Consider the following 12,162-nt stretch of genomic DNA (forward strand, 5'->3'; position numbering starts at 1 on the left):
TATAATAATTAATAAATGGACAGAAGTATTGGCATCTAGATCATAATGCAATTTGGACATCTCACATATATGTTGAAGAAAAAAGATGTTGTTTCAAAGATACTGCATAAAAACATATAAAAACACTTTAAAATAATTAAAAATTGATTTTGTTCATCGAAAAATACCTTTAAAGCATATAAATCATAGATTTAGTTCTCAAATAATAGCATCGTCCAGATCGTAACTTTTGGACATCATCAAACTTCCAACTTCCTTTTTTTCTAAAATCGTTTATAAAATAAATAACATGTCTTTACTTTTTTTAATTTGTGGAAAATATTATCAAAAAATTATTCAGTTTGAGATTCATATCCTTTTTTTTTTTTTTTAAGCGTATGGAAATAATTTAAAAAAAATATTTTTTTGGTGGTACATTTGCTCAGTTAACGTTTTGAATGTCCAAAATTGTGCCTTTTAACAAAAAAAATTATATTTTTTAAGGGTATTTGAAGAGTATTTTTCCCATAATTTATGTCAGTTCTGTTATCTATACAGTATTATAATTTAACTCAAAAAATTTTGAGTTAATTAAAATGAAAGTTATTTGGTATTGAAGCTTCAAAGTTGAGGTCTGTGTTTGCTCCCACCTTTTGAGAACTGCCAATAAACACTATAACTCCTTGCTTTTATTTTTACTTTGGAATATATGTTATCTCATCATTACAGTAAAGGCTAACAAATACTAGATTAGCTAAATTATAAGCAATTGATATCCTTAGCTTTCAAAATTTAATTTTATTTTAAATCATGTCTTTCTTTACAAAGATAAATGTTTATTTCCATTACAAACACTAAGCTATCTTATTATCGCCATTTATTTAGTTATCGCCAATCTGGATCAGCTCAAGAAAGAAAGTATTCAAGCCCGAGAAGCAATACGTTGGCTGGAATCAGAACTAAGGAAGGGTTGCAGGTAGATTTTATTTTAGTTCAATAAATTTTGAAAATATATTTTTAATTTCTTATGTCTCTGTCTGGATGTCTGTGACGCGCATAGCGCCTAGACTGTTTGACCGATTTTCATGACATTTGGCACACAATTAGTTTATAACATAGGGGTGTGCACCTGGGAGCGATTTTTTGAAATTTCGATTTTGTTCTTTTTCTATTCCAATTTTAAGAAAATTTTACCAAGCAAATTATCATGTCCTGGACAAGTGCAAATTATCTTAACGTGGTGGACGAGAAAATTACAATAACGTGACAAGCTAAAAAACATAGCAAATTTGCGAGAAATTCATCATCCATTATTTGTAAATATACAAGTTAACTAAATGACTTTAACTTTTTACTATGGGCAAAGTCGTGCGTGTACCGCTGGTAGAAAATATAACAGTGGTTTAGCAAATGTCAAGGGTCAAAAAAATATATCATTTAATCAGGTAAGAATAGATATCATTCGAAACGTTAACGCTGCTGATTTTTAAATGAATATTCACCTATCTTCAGAGTAACCTTTCTTGAAGAAAGAAAGCCTTTTTATTACTTAAAAAAAATTCTTTTTTTGATAATTCTATCTGTAGTGGTGTCAAAAGTGGGATATTTACTACATAACTCGGTTCTTGGCAAATCACTGTTTAATGCATAAAATTACATGTTCACTCTTCCAATGACAATCTTCCTCTGACTGCCAGTGCAAATTGTCAGTTAGCCTTGTGGGATTGCACCATTGGGGTTTCCATAGTTGCACAATTGGGATTTCTGGGAGTGAGAAGAAGATTATCACTGGAAGAGTGAACATGTAGTTTGATGCATTAAAGAGTGGTTTAACCAAAAACCGAGTTATGTAGTCAATATCCCACTTCTGACACCACTACACATCTAACTATGTTTATTTTCTTCCAAAATGCATTTGTTTTCTCATACAAAATTGCAACTTTTATGATGAATTCTCAGAATAAGGGGGGTTTTTTTTCTTTTCTTCCATTTGGAAGAAATTTATTCCTTCCAGTTTTTTTCTCCTTCAGAATTAACTTACCAACTCAGCCTTTAGTGCAATTTTTCATTTCCGTTACAGTTAGTTCAAGTTCATGTAAAAAAATGTGCTCTCTTGTTTGACTCTTCCTATTAGTAAATGATTCTCCATTCTTTTCTTTGATTGCTAAATACTAATCCTTAACTAAGGAGCTAAGTTTGTGAATGCAAGATCAATCTGTGGAAAATTTTATATTGTAGTTAAATTTAAGCTTCGTTAATGTTGAAACTTTGCTGCTGAAATATCTGTTACATGAACCAGACAACTATGGTTTGATAAAACTTTATATGTGGTTTTAAAATCTCTTTCTTCCCTAAGTTAATTCACATGAGAAGCAGAAACATTAATTGCAAAACAAAAAATGTAATAAGGGGCTGTCCAAATGATTTCAGACTTTTTTTCATTAAATTTAATCTCTCCCCGCCCCCCTCCTCCCTGTTACAAAATGTCACACTTCACCTTACCCTTTTCCCTCCTCTTTTTACATGTGGTGCTATTTTTCATAGGCATAATGTAATAAAAATGTGATAACACACTCCTTTTACCCCCACCTCCCCCTCATCACAAACTCACAATTTCACAAATCCCCTTCTCCTCAAAGCATGAAACCATTTGTGGACATCCCCTAATGACGATGTCTTTAGCTAGAACTGTAGGAAATGCAATGTTCTTTCTATACCTCAAAATAATGGAAACTTTTTTTTTAGACAACTTTAATCTTTATGTTATTTGAAAATAAGTTTATGATCGTTCAATAGAGGTGACATGTAATGATGTTAAAATGTTCATTGCATAATTCTTATACTTTAATATTTCTGTGCTCACCTTTTAAATTCAATATTTACAGGTACATAAGAGCCCAAAGACAGATGGAGAAAATAAGTCTTGTTCCAATGAAGTATCCAAAAAAGAAGGAAAAAGAAGCTTGGTATGTAAAAGCTCTTTTAATTGAGCTAATTACAGAAAGTTTTTCTTTTTTTTTTCTGATTCATGAAAAATGGCAGTGGCATTGAAATCATTTGAAAGAAGGTTTCCTTGTATGCTTGAAAAATGGCATATGTCATTTTTATCCTTTAATTTTTAATGCAAAGGTAAACTTTTTTCATGTACCTAATTAGATGGAGTATGTTTCTCAAAGTATAAACAATTCTAGAATAATGACGTGGGGTTTTTGGACAGGACTACAGTGTATGGAACAGACCTAAACCCTTAACAACTTTATTTCTCTAGCCAAACAAATTTCGATAATTCTATTTTTCCCCCTAAAAATTACTTTGTTGTTGACCTATTCAAATCACTCCGAAAAGTATTTTGAATAGCAGGAAAAGCCTAAGAATGATAAAATTATTTTCATTCTATTGTAAAAAATGATTTTTTACAAAAGAGAAATTTCTCTCCATGCAAACATTGCCTTTTAGAATTTTTGTGTTTCTTTAAGTACAGTAAACTCCCGATTATCGGCGGTCGGATCATCCGCGGCTCGGCTTATCCGCGGGTCTTTTCACAATTTATTTTATTAATTTTTTTAACAGTCATTAAGTATTTTTTAAACTTATGATTGTGTTACTGTTCGTTTTTAGCTTTAAATGCGTATATTTTTTTACATTCAATGTTAGTAGATGCAATATAGCAATGTTTTTAGCTATAACTTAAATGTATGTTTGCGTTTTATTCATATTTTTTAGCTATTGTATACAGTAGTATTGTTTTTTACCCATTGTTCGGATTATCCGCGGTTTTCGCTTATCCGCGGTTACCGTGCCACCCTATTCCGCGGATAATCGGGAGTTTACTGTAGTATTAACATGCTTTTTTTCTTCCAAAAATACTGTAAAATGACTCCTTATTTGAAAAAACACTCAATCATAACTTGCTGCTTCAGTAAAAGAAATAATTACTGATAATAAATAGTTGGAATTCTAGCTGATTTCCACCAAGCTTTGGATCCTAATGTACCTCTCAAAATCATTTCATTTAAATCAATGCTATTTTACAGTGGTTGTAAAAACTACATAACGAGCTACAACTACTATTACTTTGTTACAAATGTAGTCAACTTCAACTACTTTTTTTAAAATGTAGCAGTTACAAACTACTTTTAAAGCGTAGTCGCTACTTCGCTAATTTTCAAAAAATAAGTAAATAAAGAGCATACGTACTAGAGTGTCCCACAAAAAATGAAAGTTGATTTCTCAAGTCGTGTACCCTTCTATATTTTCCCTCTTGTGTCAAAACACTTGTGAGAAAAAGTTTCATATAATTTGAACAACGGCAACCCGTACCAACTTGTGTTTGAAAGTGTAAACCAACACTTGTATTCAAGACCGAATTAAAAAAAAAAAAAAAAAAATTAACATTTAGATATCCCAATCTTGATCCAAAATTTCAGGGCTCCCAAATGGTCCGCTTTTCTCGCCAAAGTCCGTTTTTTAGGGTAAAGTCCGCTTTAGACCGCTTTTTAACATTTCGGTCCGTTTAGTCCGCTTTTATATTGTTTTTACTCAAAAATCAGATTTTAAAAATTTTCATTACATTAAAAGATACTGTGTGCTGACGTTTGTTACACCTAAACATGCAGCCGCGGCGCCGTTTTTCTATTGAACCTGACTTTCTGGTTTATTATTTCGCTTCAGATTGACGTCATTACTCCTCCTTCAACCGCTGTAACATGAAAATCTAGCAAAAGGAGAGATTTGGGGGAGGAGTTATGACGTCAAATCAAAGCATTTTGCTACTGAAATTTTTCACGGGTTCGTACGCCCTTGGGAAAAAAATCAAGAATGTTTCATCAGTGCAATTTTCTGAACTTGTGTTCGATATGTAGCATCGCTAAAAATTACTTCCTGCGTTTGCGAGTTCAATCTTTTTGCATCTTGTTAATATTTTGATGTTTTTGACAATCAGAAGTTATTTTAACATTCATTAACTTAGATTAGCTTATTTTATGTTTAATTCCGATAGATAATCATCTACTTTTTTTTTCGGAACCATGGTAACATCAAACTTTCTTGGACTTCGCCGAAAATTCCTTGCTGGGTTTTGAGATTTCAATCTCTTTGCATCTTGTAAATATTTTGATATTTTTGGCAATCGGAAGTTATTCTGACAAAACACCTCCTTAGATTAGCTTATTTTTTGGTTAATTTTAATAGACAATAAACTTTTTTATTTTTGGAACCATAGCAACGCGGAAAATTGCTTGTCATGTTTGAGATTTCAATCTTTTTGCATCTTGTTAATATTTTGATATTTTTGTCAATCAGTCTAATCTATGGTGGAGTGTGTCAAAGTTATTTTGACACACTCCACCATAGATTAGCTTATTTTTTGTTTAATTTTAATAGATATTAAACTACTTTTTTTTTCGAAACCATGGCAACATTGAACTTACTCGCACTTCGCGGAAAATTGCTTGTCGTGTTTGAGATTTCAATCTTTTTGCATCTTGTACATATTTTGATATTTTTGGCAATCGGAAGTTATTTTGACACACTCCACCATAGATTAGCTTTTTTTTTTTTAAATATTCGATAGATTATAGATTGCTTGTTTTTTTGAAACCATGGCAACATTGAACTTGCACTTCGCGGAAAATTGCTTGTCGTGTTTGAGATTTCAATCTTTTTGCATCTTGTTAATGTTTTGATATTTTTGGCAATCAGAAGTTTTTTTGACATACGCTACCATAGATTAGCTTATTTTTTTTTTTTAATTTTAATAGATAATAAACTTTCTTATTTTTGGAACCATAGCAGCATTGGACTTACTCGAACTTCGCGAAGAATTGCTACTTGTGTTTGAGATTTCAATCTTTTTGCATCTTGTACATATTTTGATATTTTGCGCAATCGAATGTTATTTTCACATATGCTAACCTAGACTAGCACATTTTTCAAATTATATTATTTAATTTTATTTTTAAAAACTGAAACTTTGTGTCTTTTTTTTTTTTTTTTTAAATGCTCATAATGAGTATTTTCAATTTGAAAATATAGCTCTATGAATCTGAAATTACATTTATTTATTACATTAAGTTATCCAGTAAAAGCAGGCTCAAATTTACATTCAGTGTATTTATCGCTTGAGCAGCATTTGTATATTTTTGGGTGTGGTGACTTAAATAAAAAATTTTCTTTCTCATTAATTTTTATATATACATGAAGACAGTTACAATATTTTTTGGTGCCCAAAGTTGTTTGGGCCAAACAACTAATTCAAACATATGAAGAAATGGTTCGGATACTTAGCATACTAATAAATGATTTGCAATCTTCTAATATTTTTGAACTTAGTCAATCAGCGCCGTAGCCAGAAATTACCTCCTGCTTTGGTGTGTTTGGTCATTAACTCTCATATGTATATGAACTTACCATATTTAGGCTGGAAATATGTGTAAAAACCAAGGGCTGTGGAGGGGGAGGGAACCTTCTGGCATCTTAACTATATCTTTTTGTCTTGCGGTACCTTATATCAAAATAAATTCTCTTTAAACTAGTTATGTGAAAAATTTTGTAAACTACTATGTGCTAAGGTGTTTATTGTAATAACTGTATCTAAAAAGTCTTTATTAGTTATGCACTAATCCATCAGTCACTTAGGTGATTATTTTTAATTAGCCAGTTTTTACATGTTAATTAGTAGAAAATTTATTTTACAATTAAAGTTACTCTGTAAGATGATCAGTTACATGCTTGCTTGTCACCCCCCCCCCCCCATCCAAATGTTTCTGTAAATAATATAATTCAATGGATAAAAAATTCAGTTGTGCAGAAGGTGATAAGGATTTATCATTAAAAATCATTATTATGGTTAATTAATGAATTATCTTCATGTATTTAGTGCCAGGCAGCTAATTTGCCTTTTGGTGCTTCCCTGGGTTTAACTATGAATGGTCCTCCCAAGGTCCTCTTTTTAATCCTAACTGGTCCTCTTTGGTCCCCTTTTTGATTCAAAGTGGTCCTCTTTTACCCTTTTCTATGGCTAAAATGTGTTGGGAGCCCTGAAATTTATAATTTTCTCCAAAAAATTGATTTTTTCTCATTTATCTTTTAAAAAATTACATATAAATTTAAATAAAATATAAAGTTAAAACTTATTAGCTACCTCATTTTCAGATCAACGTTTGCAAATGAATAATAAAAAAATAATATGTATAAAATGACAAATTTAACTTAGCCTTGAAAAAAATCCATACCTTTGAGTACTATGTGGGAGACTTAAATATTGCAGGAGAGCAAAAATTTCTATTTGACGCGGATTACCTACTTTACTGTTTATATTTTTCAGCTTGATAGTTTTATAAAGTTTAACTTCCATCTATACAAATAATAAAATAAGATGTTTGTGTGTGTGTGTTTGTGGCGCGCATCCCAGGAAAACGGTAAGGCCTAGAAAGATGAAATTTGGTATACAGGTGCAGTTTTTGCCGAAGATATGCACCTTGGGCTTCGATTTTTGATATTTTAATTAGAAAAAATGTTATTTAATGTTTTATGTGATTTTTAGCCCTTTTTAGCACTTTTAACCTCACAGACCCCGAACCAATCACGCCAGACGAATATTTTTTGTACTATAGTGTAAGAAATTTAATTTTAAATATGATATTGAAAAAATTTTGAAGATAGAGCAATTTTTCTATTTTTTATAGATTTTTGAAAAAATCTTTAATTTGCATTTTTTTCTGGGTTTAGTTTCTTTCGAAACCCATCCTGCGAAAAGTATGGAACCCTCAATTCTAAAATTTTAGTTGGTAATGGTAAAAACATTCTGCTCTCTTCAGAAGAAAAAAGTTTTTAAAAATACGCAATAGTTTTTTTTTACAATTTTTTTAATGCAGAACGCAACGCGAGCTGTTAGCTTGCCGGCTGAGTTCCGAACTTACCTCATCACGTGATCCAACTGAAATCGTTTGCCTTCTCTTCACCTTTTTTTTTACAAGCGTTTCTTTTTGCACACTACGGGGAACATAGAGCCTTTTTTTTTGCCGGCTATTTTGATTAAATAAATAAAGCCTATGATTTTTTGCATGATCTGTTTTTCTTACGGATTGGCGGTTAGGTTAGGTAGATACAGAGATAGAGATTGAGTGGACAAACAATGTTTTTTTTTTCGAATTAATACTTGTATAAATAAAAAAAGATTGTTAGTTACTGTCAGAGGTAGATACGTATAGATCGTACAGATAGACAGATAGATAGATAGGCAAATAAAGAGGTCGATATAAAAGATGGACAGCAAGAAAGAGACATGCCCGTCATTTAAGGAACTTCAACGGGGTGTCAATGCCCCCCCCCCACACACACCATGACTTTGAAAAAACTGCTTTCACATAAAAGTGGGAGTGCTTTTTGTTATTTTTCGACAAAATTTGTATGAAGAGTATGCCGTTTGTGTCTCCCCTCCCCTCCTTTAAAAGTATTCCAAACGACGGAACTAGAGATAGGTCTAGAAAATATTTTATTCAAACTACTAATGATATAGATACATATAGATTGATTGATACCGCCACGAAATTTATTTAAGCAGCCGCCGAATGCGGCAACATTGGTGTAAAAAGGTGAATGATAATGTTGATAAATAAAGAAAAACATTGTATGATACTGTCGCTAAATTGTCTAAGCCGCCACCAAAGGCGGCAACCCTGGCGCAAAAAGGTGAATGGCGTAAAAAGGCAGACCAGCTGGTCGCCGAAGGCGGCTTTTTTAATAATATGCATCAGAAAAATCAATTTTTTGAAGGAAATTATAAATTTTAGGCCAAGTGTGGGATACCTAATTGTTTTTTAATTTGAATAAATGTTTTGTGGTGCATGTGAGGTGTTAAATAGTTATGTTCATTAGGGCTATGATCGATAGTGGCGAGACTGAACATTCAAATCAAATCTAAGTTTACTATCGCAACGTTAAAGAAATCAGACCAAATGAAATAGACAATGACAATAAATTTGACTTACCGAACTTCTTTTATTTAGGCATGTAAAGCATAGTCCAGTATAGACAATTCGTTGAACGGAAGTGCACTCCCTCGGTATTTTCTCTCAATAATATGTTTCACGTGTTATTTGAATATGTATAACAAAAAGGAAGGGGGGATGAACAAACGGAGAGTTCGAAAAAAGTTCATATCACGAAAGCATCACACAATCGAAAAATGGCGCGATGGATGCAGCATGGAGATCTTTTGTTCACAGCGTTGTCTTCATTTCTTTTACAGAGAGGGAAACTCTCTTGGTTATTCATGGTCTTGGCTATCGCATTTTCTTAAATGTATATACAAGTTCCCCATCTATGGGCTTTACTTCTTCCGTTTATTTTTTGAACAAAACAAATCCCGATCTTTCATTTTCCTTCTCTTCCACCATTCGAAAAAACCAGCACGGAACATCTTCCAACGGCAAACGCAGCTACAGGCAGACTGGGGCAATAAATCTCCACCGCCTTGACCTTCGAGAACCTCGTGCTCAAAAATCATTGGTCAATTCTTTAGCCATGACGACAGCGAAAAGCTTCTCCTGTTGCCCTCTTAAAGAAAAGTCTCTGAGCAGACAAACAGCCTGGTGCTGACATCTGGTGACTCGAAAGTAAAAGTAACTTTGTTTTTTTTTTTTTTTTTTTACATGAGGTATAGCTGCAATGCTTTATCAGCAGAAATTTTGAGTTTCTTTTTTTTTTTTTTGGGCGGTCTAGCAATGACAGAAGTCGGCATTGGTTGTCGTTGTTCAAATTATATATAACTCTTTTGACAATTGTTTTAACTTAAAAAGAAAAATATAAGAAGATGTGCGACTTGAAAAATCAACTTTTGATTTTTTTGCAACACCCTAAAATAAATACATTGTGAGCAGATTGAACGAAAAAATTTTTAGTTTGATAAATTAGCTCATTGAACAGGGAATATAACTAAGAATTATCTATTACTTCTTTTATTCTCTTTTTTCGAAAAATGTCCGTTATCATACTCTTATGCAACATTGTAATGCTCGTATTTATTGTAAGCCGGCAAGGGCAGTTCAATACAAGAACAGATACAAGAGAGCCCCCTCCTTGAGCCGAAAGACACAGGAACTAACTCTCTTTCGACATATGAAGTTTGAAAAACGTAATTTTAGACACAATCTTCAATAATTTTACGGAAAGAAAGGCTCTCCGTCGGATTTTTTTTTTTTTTTTCAGAATTGTAGTTTTGAGAACGTAATTGAGGCACATCTCTTAACACTAGGGCTAGGCGATATACAGATATATCGTAATATAATAGTAATAAATATATATATAACAGTAATAAATATATATGTCGATATATATTTATTACTGCGGTAACAATATTCAAATTTCAGTCTGTCTGATATATCGAAGAACCGGATTTAATTAAGAACTAATTGAAATAACGACTTAAAAATACATATTCATTCATAATTCTTTGCTTAATAAGTGGATCATGCCTGCCAATTCCTCCAGATTTCCTTAAAGTTTTACGGATTTTCATACCTTTTATCGTTGACTTGATCACGAGCAAAATTTTCAAGTATTTTCGTACTTTGCAGAACGAAAAAATTATATCTCACCAATTTTGGTGCTAGGAGCGTTTTGTGGATCTGGAAAAAAGCGCTGCGCCATGTTTAAAGCCAACAGGGTTTGCCGTAAGAGATAGAATCAGAAATAAACGCTCGTATCTACAAACTTCCGACTGATGAAACTTCTGCGATGCATATGCGAAAATAGGGTTTTTATGTAAGCACGCGCATAAACCATCTAAGTACCACGTTTCACAATACTTTGGCAGTTCATTGCAGCCCTTATGTCTCGGATTTTTTTACTTCAGTTTAAGAGTCGTTCTCAAATACCGGAATTGAAAAAGTTAAATTTTCGTATTTGTTTTTCGGTTAAATTGCTTATGAAATAATGACAATGAGATAATTGGTTTACCTTATAATATGGATTTTGGATTGAACATGCTGAAGAAAAATTAATTGCATTTTTTAAATCAATATTAAAATATGTGTGCATCGTTAAAAAACAATAGTTTTAAATGTATTATATATTTTAACTAACAAATAATGATTTTATTAATGCAAATCCACAGCTTACATCAGATTTTTGCCAAATATGGCAGAAAGGTCCTTTGATACTCAAGAATTCACCTATAGGGCAGTTTTTATCTGCAATCGGACCCCCCCACCCCTCCCACCCAGGAGTTTCTTTTACGAATCCACAGTTATCGTCGGATCTTTGCCAAATTTGGATCAGCAATTTTTTTATGCTTAGGAATTTTCATAGGCAGTTTTTCGCCTACCACTGAGGGAGGAGGGGGGTGGGGACACCCCACGGAGGTTTTCCTTATGCAAATCCAGTTTACGTCAAATTTTTGCAAAAATTTGCAGACAGGTCCTTTGATGCTCAAGAATTCACTTAGGGTAGTTTTCGTTCACAATGGGGCCACCCTCCCTCCCACAAGGGAGATCTTTATACAAATCCAGTTTTCGTCGGATCTTTGCCAAATTTGGAACAGCGGTTCTTTGATGGTCAGCAATTGTCATAGGGGTTTTTGCCTACCTATGAGGAAAGGGGGGAGGGTGCAAATACACCCCACAAGGGGTTTTCCTTATGCAAATCCAGTTTTCGTTGGATTTTTTTTCCAAACATGGCGCAGCGGTCCTTTGATACTCAGAAATTCACATAAGTTTTTTCTCATCAAAATGGGGTGTATGGGGACCACCTTGGGGAGTTTCACCAGAAAATCCAGAATGACTACGAAAAAATCCATTAATGTCTAAGTTCCAATTTTGAGTCATAAAATTGTACTTTCTACAAATTGAGGAAATATGTTTGTGCTATTTTTTTTTATTTCTTTTTTAAACCTGATTGTTAATTATGTGTCACTAGACGATATTTTTATTTTAGAGGTAGACCGTGCAACGTTGGAAAGGCAAATAGTGAAATCAAAAGTATATTTCATAGTTCTGTAGGCTTAATGAGTGTGTACGGTGTGATAGTTTCCAAAATTTATAGCTGCAGTCTTTAAAGATTTATTATTAGTATTACTTAACGTTACTCAACTAAGAAGTAAAAAGTCTTAAAGCAAGAGCTATTAAATGACTAAAAATAAACTATTTAAGACATAAATACGAAATACAGTCGAGTCCCGACTTA

At 32.6% G+C, this 12,162-nt stretch overlaps 1 protein-coding gene across 1 annotated transcript in view; it reads left to right on the forward strand.

The window, feature by feature from the left end:
* The window catches only part of LOC129220220 (nonsense-mediated mRNA decay factor SMG5-like), a 98,590-nt gene that overhangs the window by 78,553 nt on the left and 7,875 nt on the right, over window positions 1–12,162 (forward strand). Inside the window, exons 21-22 of the mRNA XM_054854586.1 lie at window positions 865–955; window positions 2,865–2,945. Coding sequence (XP_054710561.1) covers window positions 865–955; window positions 2,865–2,945 — 172 coding nt within the window. The remainder of the gene's footprint in view (window positions 1–864; window positions 956–2,864; window positions 2,946–12,162) is intronic.

Source organism: Uloborus diversus, chromosome 4 (assembly GCF_026930045.1).
Source record: "Uloborus diversus isolate 005 chromosome 4, Udiv.v.3.1, whole genome shotgun sequence".
NCBI lineage: Eukaryota > Metazoa > Arthropoda > Arachnida > Araneae > Uloboridae > Uloborus > Uloborus diversus.